The 21638-nt window shown below is 36.1% G+C and overlaps 1 protein-coding gene across 1 annotated transcript; it reads left to right on the top strand.

The window, feature by feature from the left end:
- The first annotated feature begins 9693 nt into the window (after positions 1–9693).
- On the top strand, positions 9694–21356 carry LOC141388090 (uncharacterized). Its single transcript, XM_073958136.1, has 6 exons — positions 9694–10402; positions 17259–17859; positions 17923–19365; positions 19772–19872; positions 19940–20936; positions 21164–21356. The coding sequence occupies exons 1-6, from the start codon at positions 9694–9696 to the stop codon at positions 21354–21356; spliced, it is 4044 nt and encodes a 1347-aa protein (XP_073814237.1).
- Positions 21357–21638: the final 282 nt, after the last annotated feature.

Below are 21638 nucleotides of genomic sequence, written 5' to 3' on the forward strand. Positions count from 1 at the left end.
GAGCGAAATATTTTTCAACGTTAGATATGACTAGTTCTTTTCATCAGATTGAACTCGATCCTAAGTCAAGACCACTGACAGCATTTTCGACATCAAATGGGCATTGTCAGTATACAAGGTTACCTTTTGGTCTTAAAATATCATCTAATAGTTTTCAACGTATGTTGACAATAGCTTTATCTGGTTTGGAGTCTGAAGCATTTCTTTATGTGGATGACATAATAGTTTTTGGATGTAGTTTCAAACACCACAATGAGAATCTCATTAAGGTACTAGATAGACTGAATAGGTACAATTTGAAACTCAACCCTAATAAATGTTGTTTCTTGAAACCAGAGGTAGTTTATTTAGGTCATTTGATAACTCCTAATGGAATTAAACCAGATCCTTCAAAATACGATGCGATAACAAAATATCCAGTTAAAAGGAACGCAGATGATGTAAGAAGATTCGTAACATTTTTTAATTACTATAGACGATTCATTAAAAATTTTGCTGAAATAACTACATGTTTGAACTCATTATCTAAGAAGAACACTAAATTTGAATGGACGGAAAAATGCCAAAAGTCATTTGAGACACTTAAAAATAAGTTGATAACACCACCAATTTTACAGTATCCAGATTTTGATAAACCTTTTATACTAACTACAGATGCTTCTGATTTTGCTCTAGGTGCAATACTGTCGCAAGGAGAGATAGGGAGTGATAGACCAATATCTTATGCTAGCCGTTCTTTGAATAAACATGAGAGGAATAAGCCAGTTATTGAAAAGGAATTATTGGGTATACATTGGGGAATTCAATTTTTCCATCCTTATCTTTACGGTAGGAAATTTATAGTGGTTACGGATCATCGTCCACTTGTCTCATTGTTAAGAATGCAAGTTCCAAATTGACGAGAATTAGATTAGAACTGTCCGATTATGATTTTGAAATTGTGTATAAGAAAGGAATTAATAATACTAATGCTGATGCACTTTCACGTAAAAAAATAGACTCCAATATATTAAAAACAATGATACCTCAGAATATTGACGAAAAAGTTAAGAAATCGCTGGTGATAACACGAGGAATGAAAAATAAATTGCGCAATATGGATAAAGATAATGCGATGACATATCCCGATGAGCCTGATCAACTCAAAGTAGTGGAATGTACATCCATTAATGATATAAAGCTAGCTAAAAAATTAGAATTTATAATTGATGTGTCGACAAAAGAATTCACTTTTCTGTGAACGAATTGGCCATAAGATGTAGTGATAATCCTTATTATCTAGATAATATTTTGGAGAAGCTATCATCTGAGTTAAGCAGATTGAGTATTAAGAATATCGCACTTAGTAAAAGTGACGATATATTTGAACTAATAACCCATGGGAAATTTAAAGAAAAAATCAATAAATATTTGAAAAATAGTGACGTCAGAATTCTTTTATATGAAAATCCTCGAAAAAAATATTTAATGAAAAAGAAAAATATGAATTGATAAAATTATATCACGACACACCATGCGGAGGTCATTTTGGAGTAAAAAAAACATTATTAAAACTTAAACAAAAATATATTTGGAAGAATATGTGCAAGATGGTAAAGAAATACGTATCTACATGTGATTTGTGCCAAAGAAATAAAAAAATAAAACATACCAAAGAACCATTAATGAAAACTGATACACCGGGAAATAGCTTTGATACAGTAGTAATTGACACTGTAGGACCCGTAAGACCCTCAGATAGCTATAGATATATATTGACTATGCAATGCGAATAAACGAAATACATAATTGCAGTACCAATGGAAACAAAAGAAACCAAATCAATAGCTAGAAATTTGAATGAACATTTAATATTGAGGTATGGAATATTCCAGACTCTAAAATCTGACAGAGGTACTGAATTTGTAAATGAACTGATGGATGAGATGTGTAAACACTTAGAAGTTCTCTACACCTTACCATCATGAGGCAGTAGGTTCAGTTGAAAGAAATCATAGAGTTCTAAACGAATATTTTCTTTCTTTTGTGAATAATGATAATTGGAATGAATGGATACCATATTATGCTTTTGCTTACAACATAACTCCACATGTTGACACAGGGTATTCACCATTCGAATTAATTTTGGGAAAATTACCGACAATGACAGGCGAGAAAGTAATGAATAGTGAAAAGGTATATGATACAGAGAATTATGCTAAAGAATTAAAGCTTAGTTTAAAACTTTCATTAGAAAACGCTAGAAATATAATTAAACAGACTAAAATCAAGAGAAGTTTAAATTCATTAAATAATAAGAATAGAATAGAAATTAAAATAGGATATTTAGTTTTAGTTAAGAAGGAGAATAGAAGAAAAAATGAATACCCTTATCATGGTCCATATGAAATAATCAATATTGAAAATTTAAATGTTACAATAAGAATTAATAATAAAGAAAAAGTATTTCATAAGAATTTGTTAAAGAAATATCACAAGTAATCTTAAACCAAAAAATTGTATTTTATTTTAAGACTCTTACTTTAAGTATGTATGTAAACAAAAAATTATTTTATTTCCGAATACAAAAAAAATATACTTAGCCCACTTAAGATCATATGTCAAAAGAACAATTTTGTAATTTTAAGTTATTCACAAAGAAACATCTTGACACCACCGAAAAGAATTGTCATAAAATGCATACAATTTGTTTATGCACACACAAAAAATTGTATACATTTCTTTTAAGGGTGAGGGTGTAGTGTGTCACCAACACATTATGTTGCCATACATTTAGATGTTCGATATTTTGTTTTGTTATGCTGATCAAGCGCCACAACGAGTTCATTGCTTTGTTTTTCTTTTTGTTTCGCAGCGCCACAGCGAGTTCATTACTCAATCATATGTAGGGCAATGGTTTAGAGTTCCAATTGGAATTCAAAACTGTCGTAATGAGTCAGTTGGCCAATGGGATTGAAGAATATCCCAATAGTAGATTCATTGAGTAAAGTTCTAAAATATGAATATGAGTGAAAGACTCAAATGTATGACAATATATGTGGAATATTACATATACACATACATATGTAATTGTAACGATATTGAACTCTTTTCCTATTGGTTGGGAGTTGTTCAATATCGAGTATTTTTGTGAATATTAGAGATTAAGAACTCAATGTTAGATTTAAAAATTAAATATAAATATCAGAGGAAAAAATAAAGAAGGCAGACTTGTTTTAAGACTTGTTCTGAACTTGCACTTTGCTCTATCGGCAAAGTTAAAAATAAACCCTCAAGGTCTTTTCTTATTACACATATTACAAAAGAATGCTATAGTTCCAAGTTGATGTGAAATTTCTGGTTTCTGACAAGTTATATGTTTTTTTTTTCAAAAATCTTCGTCATTTTCTTCCAAGTCAAAAATATTTTGATAAACTTTTTCATAGTTACACTTGTAGTTTGTACTAGGCAGCATATGAGTGTGTCTAAATTTTGGTTGGTATGTTTTAATTCTTGTTGCACCAAGGCATAATTCTGAGGTGAGGAATGACAAAGAATAAATTGTGTTACTAGACAGAAATCTGGTGCATTTAGCTACATGGCAAAATATCTTAGGGGGAGAATCAACCAAAATTATATTGTGCGTCTGTCTTTACATGTATTTTTATTATTGTAAACTGTGTAGTATGTTTCTAAATACCTGTGTTAGATCACTCAAAATAAAATTTAATGATTTGAAAATCATGTTCTGTTCTTATATGACATAAACTGTTGTTGTTTTTCAGTCCTGGAAATCGTCAATCGATTTGTTGTTGTGTTAGTTAAAGAATTAACTATAAATTTTATCAATTTTCACTGATCTTTCACATTTAGTTGTTGTTATGTACTGCGCTGTTGTTGCATATTATAAAGTATTGTAGTCAAATTTGATTAATACATTTTTAAGTTCTGACGAGAAACATATTTTTTTGTTACACAACATTGTTAGAATTTTGCAACTCGAAAATATTGAGATAAAAGTTTCTCATAATCATACCTGTTAGATATAATAAATACCACTTTCAGTTGAGATTTCGGACACTTTAAACGTTTCTCTTAAAGAGTTTTACTTTAGTAAGAAATATATGGAATCCTCAAAATGTGTATATCCATTCGTTAAAAAACGAAAATCTTATTCATAAAGTAAATCACAGCTTTAAATTTTGAGGGAAATTATTTTTTTGGGTCAATGAACTTTGAATTCTCAACATTACTTTTCTGCATACATCTCGTATCTTGACCTAAAATAGAAGGGTTGACTAAAAATCAATTTAGTTTGCCGTTTGATACTAATACTTTTTGTCAGTCATTGAGTATGGAGTAACTTGTCACTAGGCAGCTTCGGTCCCATGAACTACAAATTGTAAGATTTGAAATGAAGTGTGATGATTGCTACAGTATATAATATATTGTTTAGGAATTTGTCAAAGAAATTTATTTAGTGAATTACATCTCTAGCCTAAGCAGTGGTTGGGAAGAAGTAAAAAATAATATTTCAATAGCATTACTAAATTGGATACAAATCCAAATATACAAATCATATTTGTTATTGTTAACTTTTACAACATTATCATTGAATGCTGTAAAGTAGTTTCAAGTACATTCATATGCATTTGAAAATTTGTTTATGTTTGTGATTATTACGGGATTGAAGTTCCTCTGTTTTTCTCATTCGGTAAGGTGAATGATCAGAAGATTTTCCATATGAAAATAACACGACATGTTTGGTTATGGTGATCATCAAGTGTATTAAGTTGAGACCGTCGGGCTATATTCCTTAATTTGCGTTGTATATTTTACTTAAAACAATCAAATTTTGTTTATACATATGTTTATATATAAATATAATTTTATTACTAATCAACGAAAATTTAAATTATTTTCGTAGGGGGTAATTAGAAGTGTTATATGTTTTTAAGTATATCATTGCTATAAGGAACACTTGAGGGGAGTGGTGACTAAGAGTGTATCTCTTTAGATCATATCGTTTGTACGGCAACTTTGCGATGTTGATAACATACTCGGTTTTAATTTTCCTTAAATCGTATTTATGAGTAATTTTGACCATCAAGACAATAGATATATGTACGTTTTATCATTGTTAAAGTAGCTCCTAATATCAAAATTATATTGTGCGTCTGTCTTTAGATGTACTTTTTATTATTGGAAACTGTGTAGTATGTTTCTAAATACCTGTGTTAGATCACTCAAAATAAAATTTAATGATTTGAAAATCATGTTCTGTTCTTATATGACATAAACTGTTGTTGTTGTTGTTTTTCAGTCCTGGAAATCGTCAATCGATTTGTTGTTGTGTTAGTTAAAGAATTAACTATAAATTTTATCAATTTTTACTGATCTTTCACATTTAGTTGTTGTTGCTGTTGTTGTATATTATAAAGTATTGTAGTCAAATTTGATTAATACATTTTTAAGTTTTGACGAGAAACATATTTTTTTGTTACACAACATTGTTAGAATTTTGCAACTCGAAAATATTGAGATAAAAGTTTCTCATAATCATTCCTGTTAGAAATAATAAATACCACTTTCAGTTGAGATTTCGGACACTTTAAACGTCTCTCTTAAAGAGTTTTACTTTAGTAAAAAATATGTGGAATCCTCAAAATGTGTATATCCATTCGTTATAGCCCGTTTCCACGGTACGTCGTTCGTTCTCTATTCGTTGTTCGACCCATAACTACGAATAAATTACTTTTTTCCCCACACAAAATTCTATGAACGAACGACGATTTTTCTGCGTTGTTCGATTAGAAATACTCTCTGAACGACGAATAAGTATGTCCCATCCCTAACAAATGAGAGAATTTATCGAAAAAATTAATTATTACATGTATAAATTCAAATTTGAAAAATTTGTTGAAAACAAAAACATTTTTAGAAAGAAGGAAAAAAATGAATGAAAATTAATGAACTAAACATTTTATATAGATTGTAGTATGCAACTACACCTCAATTACCTTATATTTTTTCTATTCTCAATATCTGATGGTAATTGCCACTGTTATCTATAAGCGGTTTTATTGCCTTTAGCGACATCTATTGGTCACCGTTCCCCTCTTATAGTCTCCCCCACACCACATTTATTAACGTTTTCTACTTGTCAGCAAATTCATCATCTTTTAGGCCTGGAAGGCCAATGTACGTTTTGCATATAGTCATGGTTTCGTTGCACCAAACTGCAGGAAATTCTGCCATTTTGCCGGTTGTCATCCCACAGTTAACTCGATACTCGAAGTTAAACTAATATTATATTTTAACTTGTTGTATATCATAACCTTTTTAAATTGAAATTTATTAAACGCATTTGTGAGTATTAGTATCGGATTCAGCAGATAATCAGATTTTAATGACAATAAATTAATTTATCAGTGATTTGGCATAATTGGTGGTCATTTTTTTTTATTGCATTATATGCCCAATTGAGTTGTAAAAATGTATTCTGCTGGTTAACATATTCGGTTCAGGTAATACGATCACAATTTTAGTTTTCCTTGTTTCCTAATTCTTCACTCTCTAGCAGATTGACCAGTTCATTGGGTTAGCGGTATCTGTCGTAGGTTTTGGGAGCAAAAACTCTCTGGAGACATACTGGAAATGGAACAAAATATTAAACACCAGAGCCAAATCCTTTAGTTCAATGTATTCTCCCTACTGTTCACATGTCCGTCATTTACTACGGTGTAAAGCAAACCACAGAAACCTCTTATGTTTGACTGCAAAGTGCAATATTTGCCCACCATAACCGCTTAAAGTAGCAAGGAAAATCAGTGAAAGGCCAACAAAATGATTATACGTGGAAATAGTGTTCAAACCTTGCGGGTATATCGAAGTGTGACTATAAAAACCTGATAGCAGACATAATTAATGTCCCCCAAATGTGCAACAAAGTATCCAAGCCGCTTGGAATATGAGAAATATTCACGTTAATAAATATTGTCTGCAATGTTCCGACAGTGTGCCTAAAATCCCTGATTTTTACCAGAAGGTGTTTAGAAATTCGATTACCAATCCTTTTTACATTGGAGCTGTGCTTGGAGTTAATTAGAAATAAGTCCACTATCATTTGAAACATTAGCATCATTATTACGTTTTTAATTAGCTTCAGTAAGATCAACCACATCAGTAAGCCTTACATATTTACAAATTTTGATTTACGGTACCGTTTCGTAGAATAGTGAAACAATAAACACACACATTACATATTTACCTCTGAAACTACAAAAAGAGTTATCGCTTACCATCTTCGATTCCATTGTGTGTCAGAGTACTGTGTTGCTGTTGAGGTTGTTTCACTATTCTCCGACTTGTGTGCATTTTGTGTTAATTCTTAACATAATTGATTCACTGTTGATAATTAGGTCAACTGTAACAGAATTTATGTTGGGATACGATTCTCTCATTTCCTAAAACATTAAAGGAGAGCATCGACGGAGGAATTACCGATATTAATTGTTCAAGTGAATGTAAAAGCAGTCAGCTCTGCGAAAGATCTTTCAGCGGCAGCGGCGAGCAGCGGGAAAAAACGTAAGTCAACAGTTCTATTTATAATTCTGCTTTAACATCAATAATGGTGTATCTATAAGGTATTTCAATATTGATAATGTTACTTTAAGATGATTTTGTGTGCTCACTATTAGCACTGTTGGATAAATACAAGCTTTCATTGAGATATTATATTCAAAACACAGTGGGACCTCGATAAAGATCCCAACACTTGTTTAATGTTATCCATTTTGAAGCGCATATGGCCTATATTAACAGTGATCATAATACTACAAATTTCATTGACTAGTCTTAAAATTGAATTGTTCAGCTAAGTTAAATTCTATTCAGTACTATTTTTATCTGCATGCGATTTTTTATGATGTATTATAGTATAGGTAAATTTTAAGCGAAATTATATTATAACCAGTTTTTGATTACGATCATCGAATTATTATTAGCTATTAGGGATTGATCCATTGGCGTATTTAGCCCATACAGGATTCTTTATGCTCAATTAAGTGGAATGGTGATTTACTACTTCCTTGTCTTAGGACTATCAGATTGCGAATGTATAAACTGAAATATTTTGAAATAAAATTACTCATCATGAGACCGAACTAAATATCTTTTTGTCTGTTTGAGGATGTAGCCATATAAACTGATAGGCTGGTAGTTTGGGTATTATCGCGAAATAAACTCTCACTGACCAATGGGTAATACATGTGGGAGGGTAGTTAGGTACTATAACACCATTAACCTAACTTATTTTACGCAGCCACGATTCCCTTATTTTGTGTTATCTATTCTCTCGAACGTCATTTAAGCACGCAAACTATAATGATTTTTAATATTGCCAAAAATTCACTCAAGGTTGCTAGAAACAATGAACTCCCCCTTTTCCGACGAACAATAAGGCCGTGGACAATGCGTGCTACCGTCTTCTAGCCTCATGAGAACTCATCAATCTAAAAAAGTGATTCGATGAAAGTGCAATATTACAAATAATGGCGCCCAACGTGGGGCGGAGCAATGTAGAAATGATATATGTATATTTCCATATAAAACCGTAGTCGCTTTATGCGTACTTGATCGAGTTGTTCTGCTCCTTCTTCACATTTCCTTACTCTTTCCTTGATCTATTTCTATTAAAATATTCTGTCTATCAAATTCTCTTGGATCCCTTAGATGAAAGGAATTTAGATATGATAAGACCTGATGTCTGTCATTATAACCCGAATCTCAGGACCATCCATCGCTAAAAATCTTTATCTGTTTTCTTTGAAGGTATCTTTCAGTCGAGTTTGGAATGCAAACTTTTGGATTTATATCCGGATTTGACCCCTTCTGAAATACCTTAAAGAATATAGCCTACCATGTCGTATCTGAGAAAACTGAAAATTTTGATTTTCTTTCCAGTGTGACAATCTATATCTATACTCTTTCCAGATTCGTTGGCTTGTTTTGTTTTACCGCCTTCAGTTTCAATATGTTATTATCCTCAAACAGACGTTACCTTGCTTGAATAATTCTTTTATCGTTTTCAATACCTTGCATTGAAATTGTTATCTTCGAATTAAATTGTCGATTATTGGTTGTTTCATATGTTTTGTGAAGGAACTTTTCCGAATATAAAATTTAACTCATATTTCGAACCCGTACGGGAATATCAATAGTCTATAGAATATGTCTTCTAAAAACTCGGAAAGTGATGCTACGGGTGAATACTCCGGGGAGCCGTTGGTTTGCCTATCCTGTCAAAATCCCATAACCTCGAAGTCTACATTTTTTGAAACGAATTGTAGACACGTATTTCATAGATCTTGTCTCTCAACATGTCTTAAAACCAGACCTTTCTGTCCGGTGTGCAATACTCGGGTTAGCTCGGATTCTCAAACTCCAGGTGGCCCCAAAATAGCAACCAGATCGCAGGCAAAAGCTCACGCCCAAAAAATCACATGGTCAGGATCCTGGGGATACCCTTAATGAGTCCTTTATTGGTGGAGGGGCTTGTAGCACCGCAGCTACTGCTTCTAACGCTACCACTGGGATTTCAACCCAGAATATTAAGGAAATCCTTTCGTCTATGTTTGAGGCTCAACAAGCACAGATGATGTCTTTATAGGGAATGAAATCTCTAGGTCGGTACAATCCAGTGTGGAGGCAAGTATGTCAAGGCTTCGCATTGAAGCTGGTAATACCCCCCAGTCCAATAATAGACCCCCACAGGTACAGCCTACACCTATAAGTCAGATGCCTACGTTACCTGATGTTGAAGAACAGACCCTCCGGGACTTGTTCGGAATTCAATCCAATAATCTCAATAGAGACAGAAGAGCTTCTGGTAATAACCATGGTAACCCACCGCCAGCCTTGCAATCTCAGGATTCTGGAGCCTCGGGGGCATCCAATCTTACCGATAGACCGGATAAAGTCCTGCAAATAATTTCCAATTGGAAAATTAAATTTACCGGTGGATCCACAGGCTTATCTGTGGAAAATTTCATTTATAGGGTAGAGGCCTTAATAGCCCAAACCCTTAATGGGAATAATAACATACTATGTAAAAATGTTAGTGCTCTTTTCGATGGTAAAGCCAATGACCGGTATTGGCGTTATCACCGCACAGTACAAACTATTACTTGGCCAGGTCTTTGCGAGGCTTTACGTATGCACTACAAAGATTCAAGGACTGACGTTGATATACGCGAATTGATAGGCGATAGAAGACAGAAGCCAGCTGAATCCTTTGACCTATTCTATGATTCGATTGTGGACTTAACTGATAGGCTGAGTGAGCCCATATCGGAAAGGACATTGGTTGAAATTCTGCGCAGGAATCTCCTGCCAGAAATTCAACACGAGATATTAAATCTCGGTATTACTTCACTTCAACAGCTTCGGCATACTTGCCGGAAGAGAGAATTTTTTATTCAGGACGTTCGCCGCAGGCACGGTCTGTCTTATTCAAAATCCATGCCATTCTCAAAGCGTGTTGCTTAAGTCGATGTAGAAGAAGATAATCATTCATGTCCTGAATCAGTAGACAGGTTGGAAGATGAAATTTCAGCCTTGAACTTCACATGCTGGAACTGCAACAAACCTGGTCATCGCTACCAGGATTGCCTAGCCGAAAGAAGCGTTTTTTGCTATGGGTGCGGTGCATCAAATGTGTACAAACCCAATTGCAGTAAATGTCAGCAAAAAACTTGAGATCAGGTGCACACAAGAGTGCACCAATGTAAAGAAACCCGGCTTTACTATTTTACCCAGACCTTCCAACTCTGCCCACAATAAAGATTCTTCGAAAATATCTAATGAACAAAAAGTTCATCCCTTAAAACCTTTTCATATTCGCGTTGAAGTGTATAACTTGGCAAGACAGAGAATTTTCAATGAGCCAATGAATCAAAAACCCACACGATCCTCACGCCGTATTCGTGCGTTTTGGAATAAAGTGCGCTCCATCAACAAGAAAATCGTGTCTTCCATACTGAGTTCTGCTGATGACGTCAGGCCTTATGCCGAGGTTTCTCTCTTTAATAGGAAGTTTTTAGGACTTCTAGATACTGGTGCATCTATCAGTTGCGTTGGGTCTGACGCTGCAAAACAGTATCTTGCCTCAGGTTCTCTAAGAAATATAAGTCTACTGTTAAAACAGCCGACGGCAATAAACAGGTTATTGAGGGATTCGTGGAGACTACTGTGGTTTTTAGGGATGTAGAGAAGCCAATAACCATATTCATTGTTCCAAGTTTAGATCGCGAGTTATTCCTAGGAATAGATTTTTGGCGACTCTTTGAACTGCTTCCCCCTGAGCTGAATGGTTGCCACAGCTCGTTCATTGAACCTCAAATTTTTGAGTTAGATGACCAGCTTGAGTTATCCCCAACTCAGAAACTTCGTCTGGCTCAAACCATATCCTTGTTCCCTTCCTTTGCCATCAGAGGTCTTGGTAGAACCAATATATTATGCCACTCTATAGATACTGGAAGCGCCCGTCCTATAAAGCAGAGACACTTTCCCGTATCTCCTGCCATAGAAAAACTTATTTTTGAAGAATTAGACAGAATGTTAGCCCTTGGTGTTATCGAGGAGTCTAGCAGCGCATGGTCATCTCCCGTTGTACTACACCGCAAACCGGGGAAAAACCGACTATGTCTAGATAGTCGTAAATTGAACTCGGTCACTATAGGCGACGCGTATCCGATGCCCCATATCAAAGGCATTCTCAGTCGTCTCCCCAAGGCAGAGTTTATTACCGCTCTAGACCTCAAGGACGCCTTCTGGCAGATCCCCCTGGAAAAGGCCTCAAGGGAAAAGACAGCATTCTCTGTCCCTGGGAGGCCATTATATCACTTTACCGTCATGCCTTTTGGGCTTTGTAATGCCCCTCAAACAATGAGCAGGTTGATGGATAAAGTGATACCCCCGGCACTCAGGACAGAGGTGTTCGTCTACCTTGATGACCTTTTGATAATTTCAGAATCTTTTGATCGCCACCTTGAGGTTCTAGAGTGCGTTGCAAGGAGAATAAACGAAGAGTCACTTCTGTGTTCCGGAGGTGAAGTACCTGGGCCATGTTGTCGGTAAGGGTGTGATCCGGACAGACCCTGAAAAGGTTTCCGCCATCACGGACTTCCCGGTCCCCAGATCAGTGAAGGAAGTACAAAGGTTTTTAGGTATGACTGGGTGGTACCGAAAATTTATCTGTTGCAAAATAAGCGTAAATTTGTGTGGTCAGACGAGGCCCAAAAATCATTTGAAGTTTTGAAGTCCAAACTGGGTACAGCCCCTGTTTTACATAGCCCCGATTTTTCGCAACCGTTCTATATACATTGCGATGCGTCTTTGAAGTGTCTGATGTCCCAGACAGACCTGAGTACTCGGCTAGCTCGTTGGGCCTTAAAACTTCAAGCCTATAAATTTGATATACGGCACAGACGTGGCTCAATGAACATTGTCCCGGATACCCTTTCGCGTACCTACACCGAAGAAGTTTTGGGATTGGAAAGTTTGTCAGATTTTGAGTCAGATTCTGTTTTTTTCATTGATTTGCAGTCACCGTCCTTCCGTTCAGAAACTTATTTAAAACTCCTTGAAAAGGTCAAAGAAAATTTAGATAGTATGCCAGACTTGAAAATTCTTGACGGTTATTTGTACCGAAGGACAGATCATGTCACAGGTGAACAGATACATGATGACCTTGCATGGAAACTGTGGATTCCACAGGATCTCATACCTGACGTTCTTAAGAAGGCACATGATATACCAACCTCTTCTCACAGTGGCATGAATAAAACGTTGCAACGGATAAGAAAATATTATTTCTGGCCCAATTTGGTAACAGATGTTAAAAATTACGTCAGTGAATGCGAAGTGTGCAAAGCCACTAAGCATCCCAACCGTGTTCAAAGGCCACCATTGGGACAGATGTCCGAGACGAAAAGATTTATGCAGAGGGTATACGTGGACTTCTTGGGTCCCTATCCCCGTTCCCGCTCAGGGAATATAGGAATATTCATTTTACTAGATCATTTCCTCAAATTTCCTTTTATTAAGCCTGTGAAGAAGTTCTCTGCAGACATTGTAGTGAAATATATGGAGACTGAGATTTTCCATATGTTCGGGGTGCCAGAAACGATTGTTTCTGATAACGGCACTCAATTCAGGTCTAAAGAGTTCAATAATTTACTGAAACGCTATAACATTTCTCATCTTTACACTGCTGTTCACTCTCCCCAGGCAAACGCCTCGGAGAGAGTGAATCGTTCAGTTTTGTCGGCCATAAAGTCCTATGTGGATCCTAACCAGAAAAACTGGGACGCGCGGATAAGTTCCATAGGGTGTGCCCTTCGATCTGCAACTCACTCCGCCATTGGTACCAGTCCCTATTATTTGACGTTTGGACAGAATATGGTCACAAATGGATCTATCTACTCGTTACTGCGAAAACTTGAAATGTTGGAGGACAGATCGGTGATGTTCAATAGGAATGATTCTATGGTGAAAAGGCGGCTAAGTGTATGAAAAAACAGTTTGAGCGCAATGAAAGAACGTACAATTTGCGTTCTCGGGAAGTCTCCTACCAGGTTGGACAAGAAATCTTTCGCAGGAATTTTAAACAGAGCAACTTTGAGCATGGATATAATGCAAAGTTGGCTCCAGCCTTTATAAAGTCTCGAATTCGTAAAAAGATTGGCAATTCTTACTACGAGCTTGAAGACTTGCAGGGAAATCCTATTGGCTCATACCATGCCAAAGACTTAAGGCAATGAAGTTGTGTTTGTAATCAGTTTTGGATTTGCTTCTCTCAACCAAACACTGATTTTGTGGTGGGGGAATTGTAGTATGCAACTACACCTCAATTACCTTATATTTTTTCTATTCTCAATATCTGATGGTAATTGCCACTGTTATCTATAAGCGGTTTTATTGCCTTTAGCGACATCCATTGGTCACCGTTCCCCTCTTATAGTCTCCCCCACACCACATTTATTAACGTTTTCTACTTGTCAGCAAATTCATCATCTTTTAGGCCTGGAAGGCCAATGTACGTTTTGCATATAGTCATGGTTTCGTTGCACCAAACTGCAGGAAATTCTGCCATTTTGCCGGTTGTCATCCCACAGTTAACTCGATACTCGAAGTTAAACTAATATTATATTTTAACTTGTTGTATATCATAACCTTTTTAAATTGAAATTTATTAAACGCATTTGTGAGTATTAGTATCGGATTCAGCAGATAATCAGATTTTAATGACAATAAATTAATTTATCAGTGATTTGGCATAATTGGTGGTCATTTTTTTTATTGCATTATATGCCCAATTGAGTTGTAAAAATGTATTCTGCTGGTTAACATATTCGGTTCAGGTAATACGATCACAATTTTAGTTTTCCTTGTTTCCTAATTCTTCACTCTCTAGCAGATTGACCAGTTCATTGGGTTAGCGGTATCTGTCGGAGGTTTTGGGAGCAAAAACTCTCTGGAGACATACTGGAAATGGAACAAAATATTAAACACCAGAGCCAAAACCTTTAGTTCAATGTATTCTCCCTACTGTTCACATGTCCGTCATTTACTACGGTGTAAAGCAAACCACAGAAACCTCTTATGTTTGACTGCAAAGTGCAATATTTGCCCACCATAACCGCTTAAAGTAGCAAGGAAAATCAGTGAAAGGCCAACAAATTGATTATACGTGGAAATAGTGTTCAAACCTTGCGGGTATATCGAAGTGTGACTATAAAAACCGGATAGCAGACATAATTAATGTCCCCCAAATGTGCAACAAAGTATCCAAGCCGCTTGGAATATGAGAAATATTCACGTTAATAAATATTGTCTGCAATGTTCCGACAGTGTGCCTAAAATCCCTGATTTTTACCAGAAGGTGTTTAGAAATTCGATTACCAATCCTTTTTACTTTGGAGCTGTGCTTGGAGTTAATTAGAAATAAGTCCACTATCATTTGAAACATTAGCATCATTATTACGTTTTTAATTAGCTTCAGTAAGATCAACCACATCAGTAAGCCTTACATATTTACAAATTTTGATTTACGGTACCGTTTCGTAGAATAGTGAAACAATAAACACACACATTACATATTTACCTCTGAAACTACAAAAAGAGTTATCGCTTACCATCTTCGATTCCATTGTGTGTCAGAGTACTGTGTTGCTGTTGAGGTTGTTTCACTATTCTCCGACTTGTGTGCATTTTGTGTTAATTCTTAACATAATTGATTCACTGTTGATAATTAGGTCAACTGTAACAGAATTTATGTTGGGATACGATTCTCTCATTTCCTAAAACATTAAAGGAGAGCATCGACGGAGGAATTACCGATATTAATTGTTCAAGTGAATGTAAAAGCAGTCAGCTCTGCGAAAGATCTTTCAGCGGCAGCGGCGAGCAGCGGGAAAAAACGTAAGTCAACAGTTCTATTTATAATTCTGCTTTAACATCAATAATGGTGTATCTATAAGGTATTTCAATATTGATAATGTTACTTTAAGATGCTTTTGTGTGCTCACTATTAGCACTGTTGGATAAATACAAGCTTTCATTGAGATATTATATTCAAAACACAGTGGGACCTCGATAAAGATCCCAACACTTGTTTAATGTTATCCATTTTGAAGCGCATATGGCCTATATTAACAGTGATCATAATAACTACAAATTTCATTGACTAGTCTTAAAATTGAATTGTTCAGCTAAGTTAAATTCTATTCAGTACTATTTTTATCTGCATGCGATTTTTTATGATGTATTATAGTGTAGGTAAATTTTAAGCGAAATTATATTATAACCACTTTTTGATTACGATCATCGAATTATTATTAGCTATTAGGGATTGATCCATTGGCGTATTTAGCCCATACAGGATTCTTTATGCTCAATTAAGTGGAATGGTGATTTACTACTTCCTTGTCTTAGGACTATCAGATTGCGAATGTATAAACTGAAATATTTTGAAATAAAATTACTCATCATGAGCCCGAACTAAATATCTTTTTGTCTGTTTGAGGATGTAGCCATATAAACTGATAGGCTGGTAGTTTGGGTATTACCGAGAAATAAACTCTCACTGACCAATGGGTAATACAGGTGGGAGGGTAGTTAGGTACTATAACACCATTAACCTAACTTATTTTACGCAGCCACGATTCCCTTATTTTCTGTTATCTATTCTCTCGAACCTCATTTAAGCACGCAAACTATAATGATTTTTAATATTGCCAAAAATTCGCTCAAGGTTGCTAGAAACAATGAACTCCCCCTTTTCCGACGAACAATAAGGCCGTGGACAATGCGTGCTACCGTCTGTAGTATCGGTAGCATAGACAATAATGTCATGTGGATATCAAATATGAAAATATAATAAAAATTACTTTTTACGGAGTTCGAGAATAATTCAGACGTGTTTTATTTATAACTACGGACTATTACATTGGCGACGAGGAGAAAATCAGATTGAGGAAGAATCGGGATCAGGATCAAATAAATAAGCATTAATTGGAAAATTTTAAGCGGTTTGGAATCATTTAAAATGGATATGAATAATTTAGGTAAGATGTATCATAGAAGTCTTATTAATACGAGTCGTCTCAACCTTCCCACTGTTATAAGATTATACGACACTGCCTCGGGAAGAAATGAGGATTGTGAACGCTTTAATACTATCTCAGACTGAATTTCCACATTGATTGTTTCTTTTAATATACTTATATATATATTTTTTTCTTTTACATGTACACAATATCAAAATGAGCCATGAGTTCGGAATATTAACTTCTGTGTACGGAAGTTCAAACTATGGTATGGTTACTTATACACAGTGCAAACAAATTGAGTAAGGAATTTGTAATTTTGGAAAATGCGATGATTAGAATCAGTTCCCAATTTCTAATGTGAGAATTAAATTCGGTTCACATTAGATTAAGATGATGATGATGTATTGCTAATGCGATGATTAAATTCGGTTCGCAATTGATTAAATTCAGAATACATATTGAGCAATGCGAATTATTTTGCTGGTGCGATGATTAAATTCGGTTCGCAATTGATTAAATTCAGAAGAGAGCAAAATATAGAAAAGTAGAATGATTTATTCAAGCTAATATGCAATGTGTATAAGCAACACCGAACTTGGGAAGTGAAATGAAGGTGTGACGATTCAAGAAGATGTCACAGGAAATTAAATTATTTGTGTCTTAAAGATTTAGATATGGGTCGGACACAATTCACACGTGGGCTGTTGGAATTTCAGTTTGAAATAGATGATGGTAACTGTGCAATTAAATGGAATAGTTGGTTGCGTGGCTTTGAGCTTTTTGCAACTGCAAATCGAATAACAGATTGTGACGAAAAATACAGTTGGTTGTTACATTATGCTGGCACAAAAGTACAGGAGGTGTTCTTCAATTTGCCGCACACAGAGGATTATGTCAAACGCGGGCCACTGATTGGTGGATTTATTCCTCATTTAAACAAATATGATGATGGGGTAATGAAATTACAGAATTTCTTTGCACCGAAACGAAATGCCACATATGAACGACACATCTTTCGAAAAATGAAACAAGAACCAAACGAGAGAATTGAACTGTTTGCAGTGCGTCTTCGTACACAGGCCGAAAGATGTAATTTTGGAAATCAAATTGAGAGCAACATTAAGGATCAAATCACGGAGGCATGTTCATCTGATTTACTGCGGCGTAAGATTCTTGAACGTGGTGATGACAGTTTGGATGAAATTTTGAAAATGGCAAGGATTATAGAAGCAGTATCGGAACAGCAGAAGTCGTTTCGAACATCCAAGTAAGCTTGCGGTGACAGTAATTCGCCGAACAACAATAATGTTGATGTGTGCAAAATTGGCAGTCAGGATATGCGCAAACGACAATTTCGAAGTAACCAAAACAATCGATTCGAATGTTATCGGTGTGGAACAAAGGGTCATAAGGCTAATGACAATCGCTGTCCAGCGAAGGGTAAAGAATGTTCGAAGTGTGGTGGGAAAAATCATTTTGCTCGGAAATGTATGACAACGAACATTCGGAAGCGCAAGAGAAATGAGCATTACGATGAAAACGATTCACGCTATAAGTCATTAAACAGAGCGACAGGGAACTACGAAACGAAACGGGTGCAGATGGTTTCTTCTATGGAGGAGTATGACGATAATGCTGATGATAATGTATTTTGCATTAGTACATCCGACAGTTCAAACGAAATACGATGTCAAATTGGAGGTGTTGAGACCACGGCTATCATTGACTCGGGATCAAAATACAATGTGGTGGATCGAGAAAATTGGATGGATTTGAAAAGCAAAAATGTAAATGTAATCGGTCGCCAGAAACAAACTGATAAGACATTCACAGCATATGGTGGAAAACCGTTGAAGCTTATGGGACTTTTCAAAGCGATGGTTCAGATAGATGGTAGAAGCACTATAGCAGATTTTTATGTTGTTGATGAAAAAGGGAAGCTCTTATTAGGGCGCGATACGGCTATGTGTTTGCAAGTATTAAAAATAGGAAATAACATCAATCAAGTTACTAGGAAAACTGATGATCATCAACTTGGCAAAATCGCCGGTATCATAGTTCACATACCGATAAAAGAAAATGTAAAACCCATAGTACAACCGTATCGGCGTATCCCTGCTCCACTCGAGGAAGCTGTCGACAAAAAGATTCAAGAAATGTTACGACAAGGTATTATTGAAAAGGTGAATGGCCCCTCGAAATGGGTTTCTCCGGTTGTCGTGGTGCCAAAACGAGATGATATACGTCTATGTGTCGATATGCGTCGAGCAAATGAGGCGGTCAGTAGAGAAAATCACCCGTTAACAACGATCGACGATTTTCTACCCCATATAGGCACCGGTAAATTTTTCTCCAAATTGGACATTAAGCAGGCCTTCCACCAGGTCGAAATTGCTCCTGATTCAAGAGAAATCACGACATTTATAACTAAGCGTGGACTCTATCGTTATACTAGGCTGATGTTTGGCATTACATGCGCTCCAGAAATCTTTCAAAAAATTATGGAACAAGTACTAAATGGGTGTGACGGGTGTCTTAATTTTATAGATGATATTATTGTTTACGCGGAGACGAAAAATGAACATGATAGACGTTTGAAAAAGGTTTTTGATCGTCTTCGAAAATTTAATGTGACGCTCAACATAAAAAATGTGTCATTGGAGTTTCAGAGCTTGAGTTTCTTGGCCATCGATTGTCGCCAAACGGGATCACACCTACGTTTGATAAAGTGGATGCCATCAAACGGTTCCGAGAACCTTCGACATCTGAAGAGGTACGTAGTTTCTTGGGTCTGGTAAATTATGTGGGAAAATTCATACCAAATTTAGCTACAATTACCGATCCTCTGCGCAAGTTAACTGACAAAGATACCCAATTTGAATGGAGTTCAGTTCATGCAAAAGCTTTTAATGATTTAAAACGGTATATGTCAACAGAAAAAACACTTGGGTATTACAGTACCAAAGATCGTACCCAAATTATTGCAGATGCCAGTCCAGTGGGACTAGGTGCCGTTCTTATACAATTTAACGAATCAGGTCCACGTATAATATGATACGCTAGTCGCAGTCTATCCGCTATCGAGAAAAGGTACGCACAAACAGAGAAGGAAGCCCTTGCTTTGGTATGGGCAGTAGAAAGATTCCTTTACTACGTTTATGGAAAGCTATTTGAACTAGTCACCGACCACAAACCACTGGAGACAATCTTCGCACCGAGATCGAAGCCATGTGCACGGATCGAACGATGGGTATTGAGATTACAATCATACCGATACAAGGTAATCTACCGGCCTGGTAAGTCAAATATAGCCGATCCACTATCGCGACTGGCCGTTGGTTCAATAGCAAACATTGAAATTACTGGAGAACGGTGCGAAGACTCAGACTATTATGTCAATTGGCTGCTATCGCATGTAACTCCAAAGGCGATGAAGCTTCAGGAAATAGTACAAGCGTCTGATAACGACCATGAAATTCAAGCAGTAAGAAATGCAATTATGAATCAAGAATGGGTTGGTGCTGCTGAATCATACAAAGTATATGAAACAGAATTGAGTTTTGCAGATCGTATACTATTAAGAGGCACACGTATTGTCATTCCATCGGACTTGCGGAGTCGTGTACTAGATTTGGCCCATGAAGGACATCCAGGTATGACGATAATGAAAAGACGTCTACGAGCAAAAGTGTGGTGGCCTAGAATCGATCAAAATGTTGAGGCCATGGTAAAAAGGTGTCAAGGTTGTACCCTCGTTAGTATACCGTCTAATCCAGAACCGATACGCAGAACCGAATTACCATCAGAACCGTGGCAGCACCTAGAGGTGGATTTTTGTGGACCATTACCTTCGGGTCACCACCTATTTGTCATCGTTGATTACTACAGTCGTTTCATGGAGGTCGAGATAATGACAAAGATCGATACAATGGAAACCATAAATCGATTGGAAATAATTTTTGCGCGATTTGGATTTCCAGTATCCATTACGGCAGATAATGGACCACAGTTTGGCGCTGAGTTTCGAAATTACTGCGAAATAAACAACATTAAATTGATAAACACGACACCATACTGGCCCCAGCAAAATGGTGAGGTTGAGCGGCAAAATCGGTCACTATTGAAGGTTCTGAAAATAAGTCAAGCAACAAAAAGCAACTGGAAAGCAGAATTGTTGAAATATTTGTTGATGTATCGATCAACACCACACTCAACAACATTGAAGTCGCCAGCCGAATTGATGTTCAATCGGAAGATAAGAGATAAGCTTCCAACTATAACACAGCCATTGGAAATCGACGAAGAGCTGCATGATCGTGACAAAGAACAAAAAGAAAAGGAAAGGTATATGCAGATTCCAAGAGAAATGCTAAGCATATCGATATAAAAGAAGGGGACATGGTCATATTAAAACGGCAGGTTGTGATGAATAAGTTAGACTCACCATTTGAGCCAAACATACACAAAGTATTGAAAAGGAGTGGTTCTGAAGCTTTGGTTGAATCGAGGGAAAATGGAAGAAGGAAGCGACGGAACGTTGCACATCTTAAACGAATTTCAATTGACGACAGTATAAATGAATCATCGTTCAATCCACTTGTAAACGAAGGAAATAAATCAAAGCCTTGTGCCCGAACCACGGGCAATCAATCTCCTTCGATCGTATTGCCAACGGGGGACTTGGGATCGCCGCAACAGGGGCGACTATTGCCAGCCAAACGCAGATGTCAAAAGCCAATACGATTCCAGGAGTATCGAATGTAATCAGAATAATTTGTTTATATTAAATTTGAAAAAAAAAATAAAATAAAAAAATAGTATCTGTAGTATCGGTAGCATAGACAATAATGTCATGTGGATATCAAATATGAAAATATAATAAAAATTACTTTTTACGGAGTTCGAGAATAATTCAGACGTGTTTTATTTATAACTACGGACTATTACACCGTCTTCTAGCCTCATGAGAACTCATCAATCTAAAAAAGTGATTCGATGAATGTGCAATATTACAAGATGCAGAAGGAAGATGGTTGTGTTCACTTC

The sequence above is a fragment of the Musca autumnalis genome, unplaced genomic scaffold (genome assembly GCF_047663935.1).
Source record: "Musca autumnalis isolate F117 unplaced genomic scaffold, ASM4766393v1 scaffold_52, whole genome shotgun sequence".
Taxonomy (NCBI): Eukaryota; Metazoa; Arthropoda; class Insecta; order Diptera; family Muscidae; genus Musca; species Musca autumnalis.